Here is a 20,281-nt window from a genome sequence, read left to right on the forward strand (position 1 = left end):
GTTGGGAGTTTTCAAGTCCAATCTCTTGACTCACTCCAGAGCAACAGAAGTGTTATTTCCCATTGAAAAGTTGGGGCGCTCCCCTTTCTAGTGTTAATAGCTCTTCCTTCTAACCCTGATGTATCAAGAGATATCAGACCCTAAACCTGTGACTGGTTCAGGACCATCCAGGGTCTCAGGCAGAGTAATCTGGGTGAAGGTAAGAATTCCAAAATTGAGGGACAGAAGGTAACATTTCAGGTGTATTGATTAAATAAATGGCAGCTATTTCAAACTGCTTAATGGTTTGGAATGTTATATATAGTCATGAGGGCAATAAATTGGTGGGCTAAGTAAGCTGAGGCTAAAAGTACGTAATACACGCAATTTATTTCATAGGTTTCACTACTATATATCATATAATTACTTTACTAGACAAACATTAAAAGAAAGTTAATGTGAAGTGCAAAGTGAAGCACTGAAAAGAAAAGAAATGCTAGAATTAAGGTATCCTATATAACCTTAATTTGGCCCCCTTGTGTATACGCATTATAATAGTCTTTATTTACATGATCACATACTATTTTTTCTACTAGACCCCTGCCTCCTTCTCTGAACAGGATGCCCAGGGAACCTTAGTTCTGGCATCTCCTAACTTTTGTGTGCTTCACTTTCAAACCTCACATAGCAATAGCTGCAAGTAACACTTTCTACCATCTCCAGTTGGCTAGGAGACTCCGTTCCATCTTGGCAGATGCCGATCTGCCCTCACCCATTCACACCTTCATCACCTCTCAGATGCATTACAGCAATGCAATATCTTGGCATGAAACCTTCAGCACTCAGGAAACTCCAGCTAGTACAGAACATTGCAGAGCATCTCATGAGCAACTGAGGCTTCCGCAATCGCATTATGCCTGTCCTCCAGTCTCTACAATGGCTTCCAATCAACTTCAAGGTCTGGACCGTCTCCTCAAATCACTCCAAGGGTTGGGCCTAGGATACCTACAGACTATCTAAAGGTCCAGGACAAACACCATGATTGACAAATACATTCCTCTGGTACCATGAAATTCTCAACAATAAGGATAAAGCTCATTTGTACAGAAGATAGAACTTTCTCCAGAGGCAGTCCAAGAGCGTGGAATTAACTCACAAAAGAATGAAGTGCCATCACAAACTTTACCACTTTCCACTCCAAAGGCAAGGCACACTTCCTTAACCTTGCCTTCTCTAATATAAACACACAGCAACAGTTCCACTTATACAAAAAAAAATTAAATTAAAACAAAACCCCAGCAAAACAGGACACTCCACTGCACGTTTCTCCCTCTGGGGAGAAGATGAGAGAACAAACAATGTGTGACATATGTATGCATGTTGTTTAATGCACTACTGGAAGGCACTCAGACATCATAGCGATGAGTGTGGTATGAAACCTATACAGTACCTAAATAGCATACTTTTAACAGGCATTTTTGTGTGCATCGTCGTAGGTTTTTACAAAAGGCAACTGAAAAAACAGCATTCTACCATATGGAATTATATTGAAACCCACAAGAGTCATCAGCAGGGTTTGAACCTTTAGATCCACCACACAGACCTCTACAACTTGACGTAACTATATAACCAATTGCAGTAATATGTTGCCATTCTCTATGTGGACCAGCACTAGCAGGAGATGAAAAGTTTTCAGTGGATTTCCCAGATACTAGTTGACATCACAGGAATGGTGAGACTCAGTAATCTTGGGTTCCGTTTCTGACTCTGAAGGAGAGGTTGCTCTATTGAGTACAGACTCTTCTGCCCAATACTCTCACTACCTGTCCTTGTCTTGTCTCTTTGGCACCCGAGCTTCTCATACTGGTCCCATTCTCCCTCATGTAACCTGTCCCAATTTCAGCTCCTCAAGGTTTCTCCTCCCTGTCACCCAGTCTCCCCTTTACTGCCAGGTTAGTCACCTTACCCAACCCTACTGAGTTCCCACCCCACAGCTCCTTGCCCAGCAAGTCCCAGTTCCCCCCCATCCAGCCTCATCTGGTCCCTCTCTCTCCACCACCCTGGCATACAGTCACATCTCTGCTCATGTTTCCCATCCCCACTGGTCCCCTACATGGAGGATAACAGTCTATTACTGCTGTTTATTCCTTCAGCTCAAATGGAAGAAGTCTGCGTAGTGAACCTCAAGTTCCAGGGTTTAATTCCTGCTGACAATGCTTGTGGGGAGTAACAACAGTTGCACATGATATAATTTCTTTGATTCCTTTCAGTTTTCTTCCTGAAAAACACCCAGGAAATTCCATACAAAAATAATGCTAAACCAACATTGTAAGGTTGCAAAATCAAGCACTCCAAAGCCAGAAAATGACAATACCAGCAGGAGAGTGAGTTTGTGTGTGTATGGGGGTGGGGGGGGGTGAGAAAACCTGGATTTGTGCTGGAAATGGCCCACCTTGATTATCATGCACATTGTAAGGAGAGTGGTCACTTTGGATAAGCTATTACCAGCAGGAGAGTGAGTTTGTGTGTGTGGTTTTTGGAGGGGGGTGAGTGAGTGAGAGAACCTGGATTTGTGCAGGAAATGGCCCACCTTGATTATCATATACATTGTGAAGAGAGTGGTCACTTTGGATGGGCTATTACCAGCAGGAGAGTGAGTTTGTGGGGGGGGGGGGGGCGCGGAGGGTGAGAAAACTTGGATTTGTGCTGGAAATGGCCCAACTTGATGATCACTTTAGATAAGCTATTACCAGCAGGACAGTGGGGTGGGAGGAGGTATTGTTTCATGGTCTCTGTATGTATATAATGTCTTCTGCAGTTTCCACGGTATGCATCCGATGAAGTGAGCTGTAGCTCACGAAAGCTCATGCTCAAATAAATTGGTTAGTCTCTAAGGTGCCACAAGTACTCCTTTTCTTTTTGTGGCTCAAGAAAAGCCAATCCACAGTAAATACTTCAGGGTTGTAAAAGACAATAGCCAAACTATTAGGTTTGAAGATTCTACCACCTGGATTCCTCCAACTTGCAGGCCCAGTTTTAATGACCTAGGCCAATGGCCAGAAACGGAAGAGAAACAAAGTACTATAGCAATTTTTAAAAGGACTGTCGATAGAGAGAGGGGTTGACTGTTCAGTAGGTGTTCTGGGAGAGCAGACTGAAACAGGTACCCACTCGCATGTCTGAAGAAACTAGGCCACTTGAGACTTCCATCAAGGAATGGTAAGACAGACATGCATGTAGACTGGTTGTTGTTTTTAAATACTTTGTTCCTACTGTTATGATAAATCATACTTGGGTTTTGAGAAGGTTGTTGGGTTACTGTACACACCACTGGTCACAAACTCCTGAAGGGAAGATACTAAATCTATTTGGACCTGCTGGGTAAGATTGGTTGACACACAAAGTACTGTAGCCAGGGCCTAGTCTAAGAAAGGGAGAATCTAAAGGCATGGGCAAAGGACTTGAGGGAGTGCACTCAGAGAGCCAAAAAAGAGGACACAGATGTAGCTAATCCTGTAACCATGACAATGAATGCTTGACTATGCAACCTTAATGTACTTTAATCTCAGGGGGGTGTGTGTGTGTGTGTGTGTGTGTGTAAAAAATACACACACACACACAAATTGAGCAACTATATACAAAATTTACTGTAGATAAAAATCTTACCTTCTGTCCCATGATTATAGGCAGCAAATGGCCCAGTAAATTGAATTCAGCCATAGAGATTGTAATGGTGCACTTAAGAATGGTAAAGCTTGTGAGTCGAGTGGGAATGTATTCCTCCAAAGATGCTATTTCTTCCGAGTTTGGCATAGTTCTATTTCCTTCCACAATATCTAAAATCAATCACGATTACACAAATAAATTCAGCATATGATTAAAATAAGTAAATGGATTACCTTAAAATTCATTGATCCTAAGGCCAAAAAGGACCACTGTGATCATCTAGCCTGACTCTCTGTATAACACAGGCCACAGAATTTCCCAAAAATAATTCATGGAACATATCTTTCAGAAAACCATCCGATCTTAATTTAAAAATTGCCAGTGACAGAGAATCCATCACAACCCTTAGTAAATCGTTCCAATAGTTAATTATTTGCACTGTTAAAAATGTATGCCTTACATTATTTGCCGTCTGAATTTGTGTAGCTTCACCTTCCAGCCATTGGATTGAGTTATACCTTTCTCTGCTTGAAGAGCCCATTGTTAAACATTAGTTCCTCACATAGATACTCAAAGACTGTAATTAAGACACCCATTCACCTTCTCTTTGTTAATCTAAATAGATTATATTCTTATGTTATGTCCTTATGATCTTATTGAACTCCCTCAGTCTATCACTATGAGGCAAGTTTTCTAATCGTTTAATCATTCTCATGGCTCTTCTCTGTACCAACTTCAATTTATCAATATCCTTTTTAAATTGTGGGCACCAAAACAGGACAAAGTATTCCAGCAGTGGTCGCACCCGGCCAAATACGAAGGTAAAATAACTTATCTACTCCTACTCAAGATTCCTCCTTGGGTCACAGCATTGCACTGGGAGCTCATGTTCAGCTGATTATCCATCAGAACCCCCAAATCTTTTTCAGAGTCTCTGCTTTCCAGGATAGAGTCCCCTATCTTGTAAATATGGCCTATATTGTTTGTTCCTAGATGTATACATTTACATTTAGCCATATTAAAATGCATATTGTTTGCTTGCACCCATATTACCAAGCCACCCAGATCGCTCTGAATCCGTAGTCTGTCCTCTTCATTATTTACTATTCCCCAATTTTTGTGTCTTCTGCAAATTTTATTAGTGATGATTTTACATTTTCTTCCAGGTAATTCATAAAAATGTTTAACAGCATACAGCGAAAAACTGATTCCAGCAGGGCCCTCTGGAAACAGATCCACTTGATGACTATTCCCCGCTCACAGTTACACTTTGAGATCTATCAGATTTTAATCCATTTAAGGTGCGGTTTGTTAATTTTATATCATTCTAATTTTTTTAATCAAAATGTTGGTGCAATACCAAGTCAAATACCTTAGCAAAGTCTAAGTATATTAAATCAACTCTATTAACTTTATCAACCAAAGCAAGATATCAAGTTAGTTTGACAGGATCTATTTTCCATATACCCATGTTAATCTGATTTGAATTACATTACCCTCCTTTAGTTCTTTATTAATCGAGTCCCATTATCAGCCGCTCCATTATCTTGCCTGGTATCGATGTCCAGCTCATAGGCCTAAAATTACCTGTAATTATTTTCTCCAGTGTCTAGTACAGTATTTTTTGTGGATTACTAAAAGATGCAATTTTTTATCTTTCTCTATATATATTTGGGAATAGTATCCTTTGTATATTAGGCTCTACTTAATGCTAAATATAATAATAATGAATTATTTTTCTCATTTGGAAATCCACACTTGTAGAGTGAAAAATGGGCTCTCTTTTTTGTCTAAAATGTTTATCTTAATACCTGGCCATAATTAGCGTCCATTCCCTTTTTCTGTTTAATCCCATTATTTCATAAACATTAATCCACATTAAAGGTTTCCTTTTATTTTCTGGGACTTTAGAGGAAAAAGTACACTCAGGAGTGTGGATGTTGTGATGATACAAAGCCTCCACCCACCACGGTACTTGTATGTAAACAGCATAGCCATAAAAGTGGTATGTGCTGGTCAGAGAATGGCATATTGAGGGCTGCCAAGGCATATACTGATTCACTTTACCCACCTCCTAGCCTTTGCTGGTGTGACTCCCATGAAAAGACAGGCAGAGATTAAATTTCCTCTCTGCATCCCCACTTCCACTATTTGCAGTTTGCACCTTTCAGCAGTGCTGAATCTGGTCTATTATATGTACAAAAAGCATATTCATAATTAAATAAGCAACATACCTAGTTTGGGCTTGTTATATGGCTCATATTCATGTTCCACAGCACAAACTATCATTTTCATAATCCTGTGTACAGCACTGCTATCCAAACGAAGATCAAGTGGACCCACAATGAGGCTTTTTGTAGACATCTCCTGCACATTTACAAAATCTTCACTCTTTGATGAAGAAAGGTCTTGCTGATTTCCAGAAACTAAATAAAAGTGTATTTTTTTCAGTCAGTAAAATGAATGACGACAATTGGGAATATCAAGGTATTAATTTTGTCAATTATTTTTGGATACAGCTCTTACGACCCCAGATTTATTATCAGGAAAAAAAATTACACAGGAAACATAATTAAGTAAATGCAACACTTCTGTTAACACAGAGTTAATCTATATTTTTAAGAATTTTTATTCCTTTTCATGTTGAGAAAACTAAGGATGAAATTCTGTGCTGTGCACTATATAAGAGCAGACTTGGGGAGGGAACACTATTGTTTTTGGAAGACAAAAACATCCCCAGGTAATTTAGGCAGTTCAGGAAACTGTCTAAATTACAGAAGCCTGATACCAGCTGCCTATGGATAGCTGTGCTGTTCAAAATCTTTGCAGTGTGGCACTGTAGCCCCAATCCTAATAAACTCTAATGTGACCTCAGTTCCTGCACCACAGGAATTCCCACCAAGTTGGAATTGGTGCTTTTAAAGCCCTTTTACCTGACATAGAGGGGCCTGAGCAGAACTGAGAATCTCACCCTACGTTATTACGTTAATAGAAACTGGACTGACAGCTCCAGGAGATAAATCTCTCTCGTTCATCCACACATGAGGTACAGCACAGGCAGTGAGAATGCAAACTTCCTCACCAGTGCACGTCAGTCCCGTTTTTGAAGGACCACCCCAGGGATGAAAGGGTTGTTCAAACTCCATGTCCAATTGATCTTTGGCCTCAGTGCTAAGACCACCAATAAGTATACCAATTAGAGCTAAATGTGATGGTAGTTCTTGTGATACAGGCACTTGGAAGAAATGGACTGAAACCACCTACTCATTGTACACAGGCCACTGGACAACCATTAGATGATAGTGACTACATTATTATAAAACTATTTGATAGTAAAATACTTCAGCCAAATTCTTCTAACTTTAGTGATTTAGGTTTTGTAACTTTTTTTACACTATTCATTAAAAGATTTCTTCACCTTTTCCTTAGCATATTTACACAGGAAAAGTCCATTCAGGCTCATTTCATTTTCAGTGATTTTTTTACAGTGATTCAGCAGTTTTTATAGTGTCCTTGTAGAGTTGAAATATCAAATGGCTTGCTGAGGGTCACACAAAACTAGAACCAGGATCAAACTGACTCCCAGCCCATTTCTCTAACAACACACAAAAGAATAGAGCAAACACACAAACACAAGAAAAATCTGAGTCAAGGATGAGCAATGAGAGCCTTGTCCATTCCAAGAACTATCATATCTTGATGGTATCTGGATAACTGATAGCACACCAAACTCCAAAATCCATCTGACCAAAGTGGTGCCAAATAGGAAACATACTTTTTCCAAAACAAAAATAGAGACAGCCTGTGATGGCTGGGAAGGTGGTTTTAGGAGAGCCTACAGCACAGTATTTATTACTATGTGCTACTGGAGAACTGGTGAGTGGTAAGGTAAGGTGATGATGATTTCACCTTGGTTTCTTGGAGTTTTCCAAACCTTTCCCTTGCAGACACCTGTCTCACCAAAACGTAATCCTTTATTTCCATGGTCAAGCTGTCTTGTAAAAACTATTATGTCTTTCACTTTAATTGGCTTTGGGAACTCTAATACTTGCCTAAGTGATTCCATATATATAATTTCCTCTGCAGGTATGTCTACACTGAAGTGTAAGGTTGGGCTCAGACTCCAGTTAAAGCCTAACCCCCATTCTGTCTACTCACAAATTGTGCTAAAACAAGGCTTGGACCCAGGGTTCCAGGACTTTGAGGAGCTGCAGGCTGTGAGCCCGAGTCAAGTCGTGACTCAGGTTTTGAGCTCTAATGCTTTGCAGTATAGATACAGCACCCCCTTGACTCAGGTTCTCACCAAAAGTATCTCACCATTTCATGGGCCAAATTCATATGCCCTATCCCAAGAATCCCCAATCAACTCCAAAGAAAATGGAAACAACCCCCACCCCTTGATGTTCAGCAGCAGCTCACAGTCAGCACTGACCCTTCCATTGTCTTCTGATCACCAAGCTGCAAACACATGAGAGCACCTTCTGTGTTTGCAATGAACAGAACAAGCCTTTTGCAAAATGCACTGCTTCATGGTCACAGAGCACAGCCAGATTTTGGTAAATCTCTGATGCAAGGCCAGCAAAACTGATTTTAGTAAGAGTACCAGGAACAACCATACATACCAGCAAATGGCAAAGAAGCCAGCAGCTTTGCAAATTTACCAGACTGGTCATCAGTGCAGGGAGTGAATTAAGTGGCACAAGAGCAAGTATTAGAAAACCAGGGACCCAGACCGCATCTCAGGCAACTGGCCAACATCATGCTCGGGTGCTGGACACAGCACGCAGCATAGAGCCAACAGTGATGCATGATGACCTGGTCATCTGGGATGGTGCCCTGCTGGACCCAGAATCCAGCACAGGTACCAATTGAGAATAATGAAGTCACTCTGTTATTGAAACCAACCCCAGAGCACGAGCAGCAGCAGCACATTCTGGGTCCACACACAGCAGAATTGTTTGATGCCCCTGCGGAAGCACATGCACAAGGGACAGACACTGCCCCCGAGCCTGGTAAGCTTCTGGTTCCACTTTAGTGTTTATTAATACAGCAATGGGAAGGATTTCTGCTCAATGAATGAATGAATGCAAAAGTTACGAAAAGCCCCGGCTAGCAGCACGTACCCGCTAATGGTGGATTGTTTGCCAGCGCCTTGGCATCCCTCCAGTTTCCCCTACCATGTGGAATTCAAAATGGTGTCCAGGAAAGGCAAACAGTAAAGAACACCTTTAAAGTGTATTTTTTACTTGTAAGGCAGAGATTTTTGCTAGGATCATTCCTATTTCTTATAAATAACCACCTTATGTTGTCATGCTGTAAGTATGCTGCTGTGTAACCACTGAACGGTCTAATGAGCTTCCTGGAAATAGTGGAACTGTGTGGGGATGGGGAAGGTGGAAATGCGTTTCACGTATAAATTTAGTCCATTTCAGTTGGAGGTACTCCAGGAAGTCCATAGATGGCAAAATAATTTGTCCCAAATACAATTGGGGCTTGAAATTCTGACTGTTCTGATTCAGCGGTTCTCGCTATTGTAGGTCCATTCAGGGGGAAATGGCTCACCTTTGGCTTCACAAAGATTGTGAAGAGCACAGCAAGCCACAGCAATGCAGACAGATGCAAACACATCTGTAGACATTGCCAATGGGATTCCATATATGCCAAAAGCACATTCAGCAACCATTCTACACCTGCCATGGCCTCTAAAATCAGGGTATGATTTCATAAACCAAAGCTAAAGGAGGAATGTGGGGTCTGCCAGAATAATAGCAGGGACAGTAACTCTATTTATAAACAATGTCATTTGGTGGGAATAATGTCCCAGCCTGTCCAAGAACGTAGACTCCTGCAGGGTGACAAAACCCTGACAACATGAACTTTCTCACCTTGACATTAATAAATCAACCTCTGTGGCCCACAAGGACCTGCATAACAATGGAGAAGTACTCTTTGTGATTTATGTACTTATGTGCTCCTTGACAAGGGCTAACTATGGCCCTGACGCAGTTCCGAAAACCCATTCTCTCAAAGCCAGCAATCACATCAGGATATCTTTTCAGCCTGCCACTCTGGGGTAAATCACACACCTGATTGCCTCAGAAACCTCCACCACCATTTTACCCACAATCAACTTCCCAACACCAAACTGGTTGGCAATGGACCATACAAGTCTGGGGTAGCCAGCTTCCAGATGCCTATAGCAACCCACTTCTGCACCAGAAAGGATGCCTTTATGCTGAAGGATCGGAGCAAGCTGCTCACAAAACTCCAAAAATGTAGCTTTCTTCATACGAAAGTTCTGGAGTTACTGGTGATCATTCCAGGTCTTCATGACAGTGTGATCCCACCAATCTTTGCATGTGGCCCTGCGGCAAAAGCACCAGTCTACACAAGGAGCATCAGCAGCTATACTGAGTGTCATGAGTAGCATCAGCCAGTCTGAGTCTGCCATGCCTGGGTACTTCTCTCCCTCTGCCGCCTCCTGCTCCACCATACACTCTGTCAGTGCCGTTGGTGGGTCAGAAGGCAACACTGAAATGTCCACAAGCACCTCACGGAAGCTTTGCCCAATTCCTGACACAGGAGTGAAATCACAAGCAAGGGAAGTTCTGGGAAAGGCGCCTCCTGCAGGTTGATCAGCAGGATGTATCGGTGGGCTGTTCAAACTTCCTGTAATATACATGTGGAGAGTAAAGTTTTCCCACAGTGCACCACGATCAAAGGCCTAGAGCAGGGAGATTTGACTTGGCTTTGGCTTTGACTTTTGACTTTGGCTTGACAAAGCCCTGGCTGGGATGATTTAATCGGGGATTGGTCCTGCTTTGAGCAGGGGGTTGGACTAGATGACCTCCTGAGGTCCCTTCCAACCCTGATATTCTATGATTCTGTGATTCTATGATTTCAGGAGGGTGCTAGAGAGTCTGGGATATAGCTGGTTTCACTTGGGGTTGTCCACTACAGTGTGGACGGCAGAGCCACAGCTTAGAAAATTCTTAATGTAGGGTTAGCAATCAGTGTAGATGCTCAAGCCCCAGGTTCTCTAACCTATTGTCAGTTGGCTCGTGTCCCACTAACCCTGGGCTTACATTGCAGTGTAGACATACCCTGAGATGCTAAGAGTGCATTTATCACCTTCTTAGAATATCCAAGTAATTCTAGCTCCCTTCTGCCCCATTTTCACACTGATATAGTTTTAGAAGCACTTGATTGGATGCAAGCAAATATTCAGTGTCCCCTTCTGTGTTGGGAGCTTGATAGGAGGGTTCCAACTGCATCTGAATCAGATCTGAGAACCAACATGTGCAGGGCCATTAAGAGATGATCATAATCACCGTGGCCTGTTCCTTCACAATATTGTTTACCCTCTTCACTATCAGAGGGAGGACATAAAGAAGGTCACTGGGGACATATCTAAAATAAGGTTTTTGTTTTTGTTTCTCTCCTCCTCCAACTGAGCCTGGACACAAATAGGTTCATCAGTGGGCTGCTGACTTAACTTTGATGATGCTCTGGAGGGCTGACTGGTCCAGGCTACATTTTCCAAGGTCTGCATGTGTTCTGCTCAGTCAAGTGATCCCCACAGTGTGAGTTTTTGTCCAGGATGCAACCAACATTTTCTCCTATGTATAGCTAATGATCTCTTGGTTTTTTAATTGGTTTAAATATACCATAATATTGATCAGTCGGAAACAGAAAGTACTTCTAAAGAATCACCTGCTAGAAATAGAGGAGAGCTTGTCTGATGTCAGAGCTCTATCAAAGTTATAGTCCCTCCCCCACCTCGGTGGACCACAGTCCTGAGATCACTATTAAAAATGTTTGAATTTATATAGGTTCTTTTAAAAAAAATCTGAATATTCAAGGCCCCAAATCCCAATTTTTTTATTAAAGTAAAAAAATGTTAGGCTGGTGGGCTGATTTCTGTCATAATGCTGGTTCTGTTTTGGCAGTCAGCTTACTTAGCCAATATAGTAAACAAGAAGTAAACAGCTTTCCTGTTAAAAAAGGAACCAAGATTGCACTTAAAGTCACAGCTGTGAAACCTTGTCTATTTGTCCAATGTTCTATGTAAATTTTGAAATTAAATAACAACTTTTGGGGGCGGGGGATTTGTACCCTTGCATTTTTTAAATTTTTAAACCAATTCAAGCAAGATGGTCACTGATGTGATATCTCCATGGACCTCTTGACCAGAAGAATTTATGTCAACTTCCTCAGTGACAATCTGTCTGGACTGACATATTTTAGGGAACTGCAAAAAGGAATCAGTTTGAGCAGTGGGAATCAGAGCTGCTGCACAGATACGCATCTGCCTTTTCGAGAGGTTGTAGTAGGAGCTAGCACCTTTCTGGGTGGATATGGCATTGCAGTTAAGTCACCTGGAGATGGTTTCTCCATAGCCTTCTCAATCATCTTGAAGGGGAAACCTCACCTATACACTAGTTGGAAAAAAGAATTTCTTCCTCCTGGTTGGTATAGGAGAGACCTATACTTTCCCCAAGATTCAGGAGGCACTCTAAAGCTTTCTTGCCAGTTCTGCCATCTCTGGAAGTAGGGGGTCCATCATTCAGGTTGAAGGTTTTTTGTTTTTTTGTTTTTGTATCCCTGGTAAATTGTCACTAGATCTTATCTAGTTTTGGTGAAGGGAGCTCTCCTGCAGCCTGCTCAGTTGGGCCAGAATTGACCTAATCTATGCTCCAGATAGACAGACAGATTCCCTGAAATCTGTTTAGCTTGCTCTGCGTGGACCTCGCCTACATACTAGATAATAGCTCCACCTTTGTCCCTAGGAGTCTGGCAGCCTGTAAGGAGTTCGGCAATGGCAGCATTTATTCTCCTCTGCTTCCACTTGCTGTTTTTGTTTACCGTTTCAGGAGGAGAGAGGGGCAGGAAAAGGAACTAATCCCATAAAACGTGCTTGGAAACCCAAGTGAAATAAGATAGCAGTTTTGAGGAGAAAAAAATACAAAAGCACTGAAAAATATTAAAAATTTAGTTTTAAACCTCTTAAAATCTTGTGAAAGGCTGCACTAAAAAGGAAACCTAGAGTCTGCCCTCTGTTTCAATGTTCTCTGTATCCAAGCCTGTGCATTCTTCCTCAGACAAGCCTGGGAAGCAATCCCTGGCTCACAGCCAAAAAACTTGTGGACCTCCAGTTGTTCAAGAGAAGGTGAATAACACACTGTGAAGATCAACAAGGAGGGGGCATAACTTCATACAAGACATTGTGTGTAACTTGGATCAAAAGTCTTAAAAATAATGGCCCAAATTTTCAAAAAACGTCACTTGTATGCAGAATTTTTGAGTACTACTATTTGGATATACAAGTGACAGAATTTGTACAAACTCCATTTGCAAAAAAAGTTGAGTACAAATTAAGTACAGAAAGGATGTGTGTGGGTAAATTCTATCAGTTATAATGACAAATGTTAAATGCTCAAGAACTTCACTTGCAATTTTGTATGTGTATAAATGGAAGGATGGGTTAAGTATCATTTGAAGATCTGGCTCCAAGAAAAAACATTTCTAATACTTTAGAAATACCTATTAAATTGAGGAACTGTTGCATATTTTAAAAACCACAAATCTACACTAACGTGCAGCATGACATTCCAAAACCACATTTTATTTCATTTGTACATCATCTGAATCTGTTTGATCAGTAGGGGGGTTAATATACTATGCATTCTGTCAGGTCTACTCAGCTTTTCATTGCAGTGGCTGACACGATGAAGGGACTCAAGCATCAGACGCTTTCCTGGCACATGTCCCTATACAGAATATTTGCAGAGCCACACCACGGTAGTCTGTCCATACATTCACGACCCACTATGACATCACCCAGGAAGCCCGGGATGATGCTGGCTTTGGCAGAGCTGTGTTGCAATATACACGTCCATGAACTCCTGCCCACCTCCAAAGGTACTACTTGGGATTCACCTAACATGGAATGGACATGAGCAAGCACTCAAAGAAGAAAAAAAGGTTACCTACCCCTCGTAGCTGACCTTGTAACTGTCGTTCTTCGAGATGTGTTGCTTGTGTCCATTCCATGATCCACCCTCCTTCTGTTGGCGTTCCGGCAAGAAGGAACTGAAGGTGTGTGGGGGCGGGAAGCGTGGGGAGAGGTGGCATCTCTTATAATGGCACATACGGACTCAATTCCAGAAGGCAAAACTTCCGGCACCAGTGCATGTGGCGAGCACACATACACCCTAACATGGAATGGACATGAGCAAGCACTTGAAGAAGAAAGACAACATATTTGTTTTACATGCAATATCATGTTTTCCCTGGATGATGCTTTTATTAACCAATCATCCAGTTATGTATACACAAACATCCCTTGCCTTCTTAGGTACACTGCTACTACCAATAGAGATTTGGTAAAAAAACCCTGGGTGCTGAAGACAACCCAAAAAGCAAGACCTTGTACTGAAAATGGTCCTGCCCCATCACAAAATGCAGATCTCTGATGACATGGTCTTACTGAAATATAGAAATGTGTCCTTTAAATCCGGGGCTGAAAACCAATCCTGAGGAGAAAAGATTGTCTAGTTGCTGCTCTCAAAATATCAAAAATTGAGAGAGATGATTCATCAATTGAAAGTGAAAGAATATCCAGTGTGCTTGCCATGCAATCCACTAATTCATGAAAAGCCAACGCATTTTCTGAAAATGACAAAGCTGACTTATCTCCTACCTTTTCATCTGTGGTTGTAATGCCCCCAGAGTCTGGATCTGACTCTGAATCCCACTAGTGCTTCCTTTTACAAGAAAAATTCCTTCCGTATTATAGAAGACTTATCAGGGTTCACAGATTTGATCAGATTAATGTCTTTCAGATCTGGAGGTTGAACCTCATCTACACACACACTCAGAGAAGCCCTATCCCCATACATCGAGAATTACTGATAAGAAACCGGGAAAGACCAATGAGGCCAACGCACCCACAGTGGCATCTACCAATCCGGCCAAAACCCCATATTTGGATTTGGATGCTTATATTTTCGTCCACGAAGTTATGCATCATACAGGTGACTTGGCTTGTAATACTCCTTCTGCGGATCCTGCCCACAAATCAAATTCTTTCTCCAGTATGAAACTGCTCTCACTTCCAACAAAATTGGAGACAACAATAATCTTGGGTGAACAAGGGAAATTGGAAAACAGTTCTTTTCTAGGGATCCAGAAAATGTCCTTGGAGTTGAAGGAAGAGGAGAATCCCCTCACTCCTCTACATATCCTTTCCCTTCTGGAGACAGACATATTTGAGACTGTTGGAGTACGGTTTCTCCTTGCTCCAGTAACATAACTGACTCCATACCTGGCAGATCTGAGGTCAAATCCAATCTATAAAACTGCACCTGGACAATTATGCACTGTACTGCCATAATATCAGTCACTGGTGTTACAATATGTTCTTGCTTCACCAGCTCCTTAAGTCTCTTTTTAGAGCTGGCTCATCCAGATCCGAAGAAGGTTTCCTCACTTTTCCATGCAGCTGCATATCAGTATATGGTTCTTTATATTAGTTTCCATAATGGAATCCTTCACTCACGGATTGGCTCTCTTAAGAGAGACTGACACTGTCAAGGACTGACTACTGACATCTGCCTGGGTAGATAAATTGTTATCACGGGGATTGGCTTTATACATAGAAGCCGACACCTCAGAGGCATTCCTCTTTTTCTGGGCCTTGTCACCAGACCTTAGAGTCCAGCAAAGATGACATCTTTTTTACCCACAGAACCATCCAGAAAATGACCTTGAATTACCTATAGAAAAAGTATAATGTAAAAAAATGCTACATGCTGAAGCATTAACTAACCTTGTGTAGCTTTAGCTATTCTCAGAGGAACACAATGACTTTTAAATGAGCCAGACACGTCTATGGATCATCTTGCCAGTTCCAAATGGCCTTGCAGCTAAGACTATTTTCAACAGGACTGCTTGTAATCTGTTCTTTCTTTGCTCTCGAGGTAAACGTAGAGCAAATTGAGCACTTGGAGGATGAGTTCCCGTCCCCTAAACATGACAGGCACCCAGCATGTGCACAAGATGCCATGAACAACGCCGGACAGGATACATATCTTTTGAAAACCATGTGTCTTTTTTGGTTCCATCAACAACTATCTATACTATTACTAACTATAAGACTAAACTCTCTATAGCTACTAACAATTAAGATTTCAACTAACTAATCATGGATCCAAGAGGATACCTGAGCTCCCTACAAAAGGTTCAGCTGGTCGCAGTTGGAAGGAACAGAGGCAGCTGGAGAGCCACACTCCTTTTATACTCTTGCCTCGGAACATTTGACATTCTGTAAGGGGAAGGAGGGAGGGAGCACCCTAATGACTACTGCTAGTTAAAGCTCTAGGGGTCAGACTGCACCAGTTCAGAACATCTCAAGAGTGGGAATATGCACAGGACCCTTGGAAAAAAAACCTAGTTTTAGAGGTACTAAACTTAAGTGTGTCTTTTTAAATTGAGGACTTTGCATAAGAACAAAATATTTTCTTTAATAGTGCATCTGTTCATCATTCCCCAGCTGATATCATCATCCTATATATGTGTAAATTGTTTTTACAACAGACAATTTTGAGTTCTGCAGCATAGAGGTAAGCATATATACAGAAAAAGCTGATTTGGAGCAGGCACATATACATCTGCTTGGTCAGAAGCCCACCAAATAGACACCAGAAAACCCTCATGGCAATAATATTTGTTCACCCTTAAATGCAGGTGGGGAAAGAAGCAGTTACCCAACAAATGGATGGAGCTATGGAATAGCAGCTCTACAGGATATTCGGTCAGAGAAAATGACCTTGAATTACCTATAGAAAAACTATAATGTAAAAAAATACTACATGCTGAAGCATTAACTAACCTTGTGTAGCTTTAGTTATCCTCAGAGGAACATGATAACTTTTAAATGAGCCAGACACATCAAAATTAGAAAGCTCAAGAATGGCTGATAATTGGTGCAGAAGACTAAATATACACATGGTGTGAACCAATATTTCCCATAAATCCGCAAACTGCATAATTAAAATACTCAACCCACCATCTTCTGTGTATTTGCTAATGCCACTGTCCCAAAATAATAAATGTGTAGGGTTGTCTACACACTTAGCCATGTAATTTGGGTGTTCTAACTTTCTTCTTCTGAATATTTTTTCCTGGGGAATATGATATGGCCCTAGGACATCAAGTAGAAAATAAGCAGCAAAAACAGATTAACTCTTAAGAAACAAAGCTCTTGTCATATAAATCTTCTATATATAAAATAAGAAAGCACAGAAAATATATTCTAAAACTAGAATTATTTCTCAATTTTTTTTACAGCATCAGGTTTTTTTTTAAACAAAGTCATTAAAATATGACACTTTACACAAAATTCAGTCTAGTACACTACTAGATTGTACTACTAGTAGAAAACTACTTTAAGTTTAGCTGTTGATTATAAAAAAGAATCTTTCCAATCATCTATGAGAAAAAAAAAGTTAGAATACCAAGAATCTAAGAAAACTCAAACATGTCGGTTCCAACAAGCAACTGCAAAAATAAATCTAAAGTAAGGTAGAGGACAGCTAGTCAAGGCCAGGTGGCTGTCAAAAAATCTTTGCTTTCTGTTTTTCAAGGGAGGGCAAAACAAAGAAAAGGAGTACCTTTGCCACTGGTGCTTTCCACTGTGTACAAGTAATCCATGTAAAAGGCACCAAACCTCTGCATTCCAGCTATCTCTGAGTATGTCTCCTACCAACAGAGCAAAGCAAATAAAACAAAAGTTGTGTAAGGAAAGAATCTTGAGATTACAAACTAATAGACCTACTATCAAAGACATATATGCTTGTTTGGTTTCTGCATTAACACACAGAAAGGCTTATCAAAACAGAAGACAGAGGTTATCTCAGAGAATTCACCTTTCAGATAGGTGACCTAACTTCTATTGCAACACCACACAAAAAGGAGATCCATAATTTTGCTTGACATTTTGATCACTTTATCAATTACATATAGTTTATTAATACCTTTAATAGAGTAAATATTCTTCACTTGACCTCCCACATCCCAGCAGACCTGTCTAATACTGTGAAATTAAAACTAAAGATTGTTAATTCTAAAATATTTTTATTTTTTTAAACAAAAGAATGCCTTTTATCTTTAGCCTTTTGAAAACTTAGTAAGTCACTACATCATTACAATTTTTAGACAATATCTCATATTTTAATTTCATAGAAGCAAGAGAACCATAGAAAATTTGTCAAGGAAAGGGCATTTTTTAATTAAGGAGAAGTAAAGGGTATTCATAAATGTTTGGGTTTGGGGCTTTACCAACTTCACTCTGTTGTGGCATCTCTAGATTAATATATACTGTACTGCTCTTTTCATTCTTTTTGTTATAAGCAGTATATAGAATCATAGAAATGTAGGGCTCGAAAGGACCTTGAGCGGTGACCTAGTCCATCCTCTCCTCCTCCCCCCCCCCCCCCCCCCGAAACAGGGCCAAGTATAGCGAGACAATCCCTGATAGGAGTTTGTCCAACCTCTTCTTAAACACTTCCAGTGACAGGGATTCCACAACCCTCCTGGGAAGCCTATTCCAGTACTTAATTATCCTCAGAATTAGAAATCTTTTCCTAATATCTAGTCTCCCTTGCTGCAAATTAAGCTCATTACTTCTTGTCCTACCTTTAGTGGATACGGAGAACAAATGATCACCATTCTCCTCTTTATAAAAGCCTTAATATATTAGCAAAATTATCAGATCTCCTCTCTGTCTTCTTTTCTCAAGATTAAACATTCCCAGTTTTTCTAACCTTTCCTCAGAGGTCAGGTTTTCTAAACCTTTTATCATTTTTTGATCCTTTTCTGCAGTACTACTGCCTAGCCAGTTAGTCCCCATTTTAGTCGTGCATTTGATTTTTTCTTCTTATGTGTAGTACTTTGAACCTATCTTTATTAAATTTCATCATGTTGATTTCAACTAATTCTCCAATTTGTCGCGGTCGTTTTGAATTCTAATCCTGTCCTCCAAAGTGCTTACAACTTCTCCCAGTCTGGTGTAATCTGAAAATTTTATAAGCATACTCTCCACTTCATTATTCAAGTCATTAATTAAAATGTTGAATAGTACTAGACACAGGATAGAACCCTCCAAGAACCCTACTAAGTACATCCTCCCAGTTTGACAGCAAACCATTGGTAATTACTCTGAGTATGATCTTTCAGTCAGTTGTGTAACCAACTCTTATAGTAATTTCATCTAGACTGCATTTCCCTAGTTTGATTATGAAAATTTCATGTGGGATTATGTCAGAAAGCTTTACTATAATCCAGATATCACATCTACAGCCTCCGCCATATCCAGTAGGCCAGTGGTTCTCAAACTTACTTGATTGCACACACAGCCTTTCTTTGTGTCTGTAGTAGTTTATGCCCCCCCCCACACACACACACACCCCACCCCTAGCTCTCCAGCCACCAAGCTCTGAATGTGCGTAGTAAGTTTTTTTTTCCCCTAAAGCTTCTCATGCCCTCCCCCAACCAAAATACATTTGGCGTACCACCAGCACTCCCATTTGAGAACCACTGCAGAAGGCCAACAACCCAGTCAAAGAAGGAAATTAGGTTGACGTGGCATGATTTGTTCTCAACAAAACCATGCTGGCTATTTCCTTATCACCCTATTATCCTCTAGGTGCTTAAAAATTGATTGGTTAATAATTCCACATATTGAAGTTAGGCTGACTAGTATATAATTTCTTGGGTCCTTCTTAAAGGATGTTTGCCCTTCTCCAGTCCTCTCAGACCTCACCAATCCTCCATAAATACTCCAAGATGATTGCTAATGGTTCCAAGATTATCTCAGCTAGTTTCTTAAGTATCCTATGGTGAATTTAGTCAGGTCATCAACTTCAATAGATCTAATTTATCTAAATATTCTTTAATCTGATCTTTCCCTCTTCTGGTTTGTACTCCTTACCCCTTTTGTTAATATCAGTCATGGTAGGTATCTGGTTACAATTTACCTTTCAAGTGAAGATTGAGGCAAAATATGTATTCAACACCTCAGCCTTCTTGACGTCATCCATTAGCAGCTTTCGTTCCCCGCTAAGTAGAGGACCTACTCTCTTCTTCATCTACCTCTTGCTCCTAATGTATTTAAAGAACCTTTTTACGTTGCCTTTCATATCCCTGGCTAGGTGCAATTCATTTTGTGCCTGAGCCTTTCTGATTTTGTTCCTATATCCTTGCATTATTCTTTTGTACTAATTCACAGCAGTTGATCCATGTTTCCACTTTTGGTAGGATTCCTTTTTTATTTTCAGCTCATTAAAGATCTCCAGGTGTAATCATATTGGCCTAATACTATTCTTCCTATTTTTTTATTTACATCCACATATTCTGTTGCTGTGCCTTAAATACTGCCTCTGAGAAACTGCCAGCTTTTCTGAACTCCTTTTTCCTTTACATTTTCTTCCCAAGAGACCTTATCTACCAGTCCTGAGTTTGTTAAAGTCTGCTTTTTTGAAGTCCATTGTTCTGACTCTGCTGCTCTCATTCCTTCCTTTCCTTAGGATCATAGAACCTATCAATTCATGATCACCATAATTTTTTTCCATCCCCA

The 20,281-nt window shown here is 40.6% G+C and overlaps 1 protein-coding gene across 14 annotated transcripts in view; it reads right to left on the reverse strand.

The window, feature by feature from the left end:
- VPS13B (vacuolar protein sorting 13 homolog B) overlaps positions 1-20,281 on the reverse strand; it is a 931,639-nt gene that overhangs the window by 736,267 nt on the left and 175,091 nt on the right. For all 14 annotated transcript variants that reach the window (XM_077809935.1, XM_077809942.1, XM_077809940.1 and 11 more), the window contains 3 exons: positions 17,319-17,406; positions 5,880-6,071; positions 3,646-3,815 (listed from right to left, as the gene is read on the reverse strand). In XM_077809935.1, coding sequence (XP_077666061.1) covers positions 3,646-3,815; positions 5,880-6,071; positions 17,319-17,406 — 450 coding nt within the window. The remainder of the gene's footprint in view (positions 1-3,645; positions 3,816-5,879; positions 6,072-17,318; positions 17,407-20,281) is intronic.

The sequence above is a fragment of the Eretmochelys imbricata genome, chromosome 2 (genome assembly GCF_965152235.1).
Source record: "Eretmochelys imbricata isolate rEreImb1 chromosome 2, rEreImb1.hap1, whole genome shotgun sequence".
In the NCBI taxonomy this organism is placed as follows: domain Eukaryota; kingdom Metazoa; phylum Chordata; order Testudines; family Cheloniidae; genus Eretmochelys; species Eretmochelys imbricata.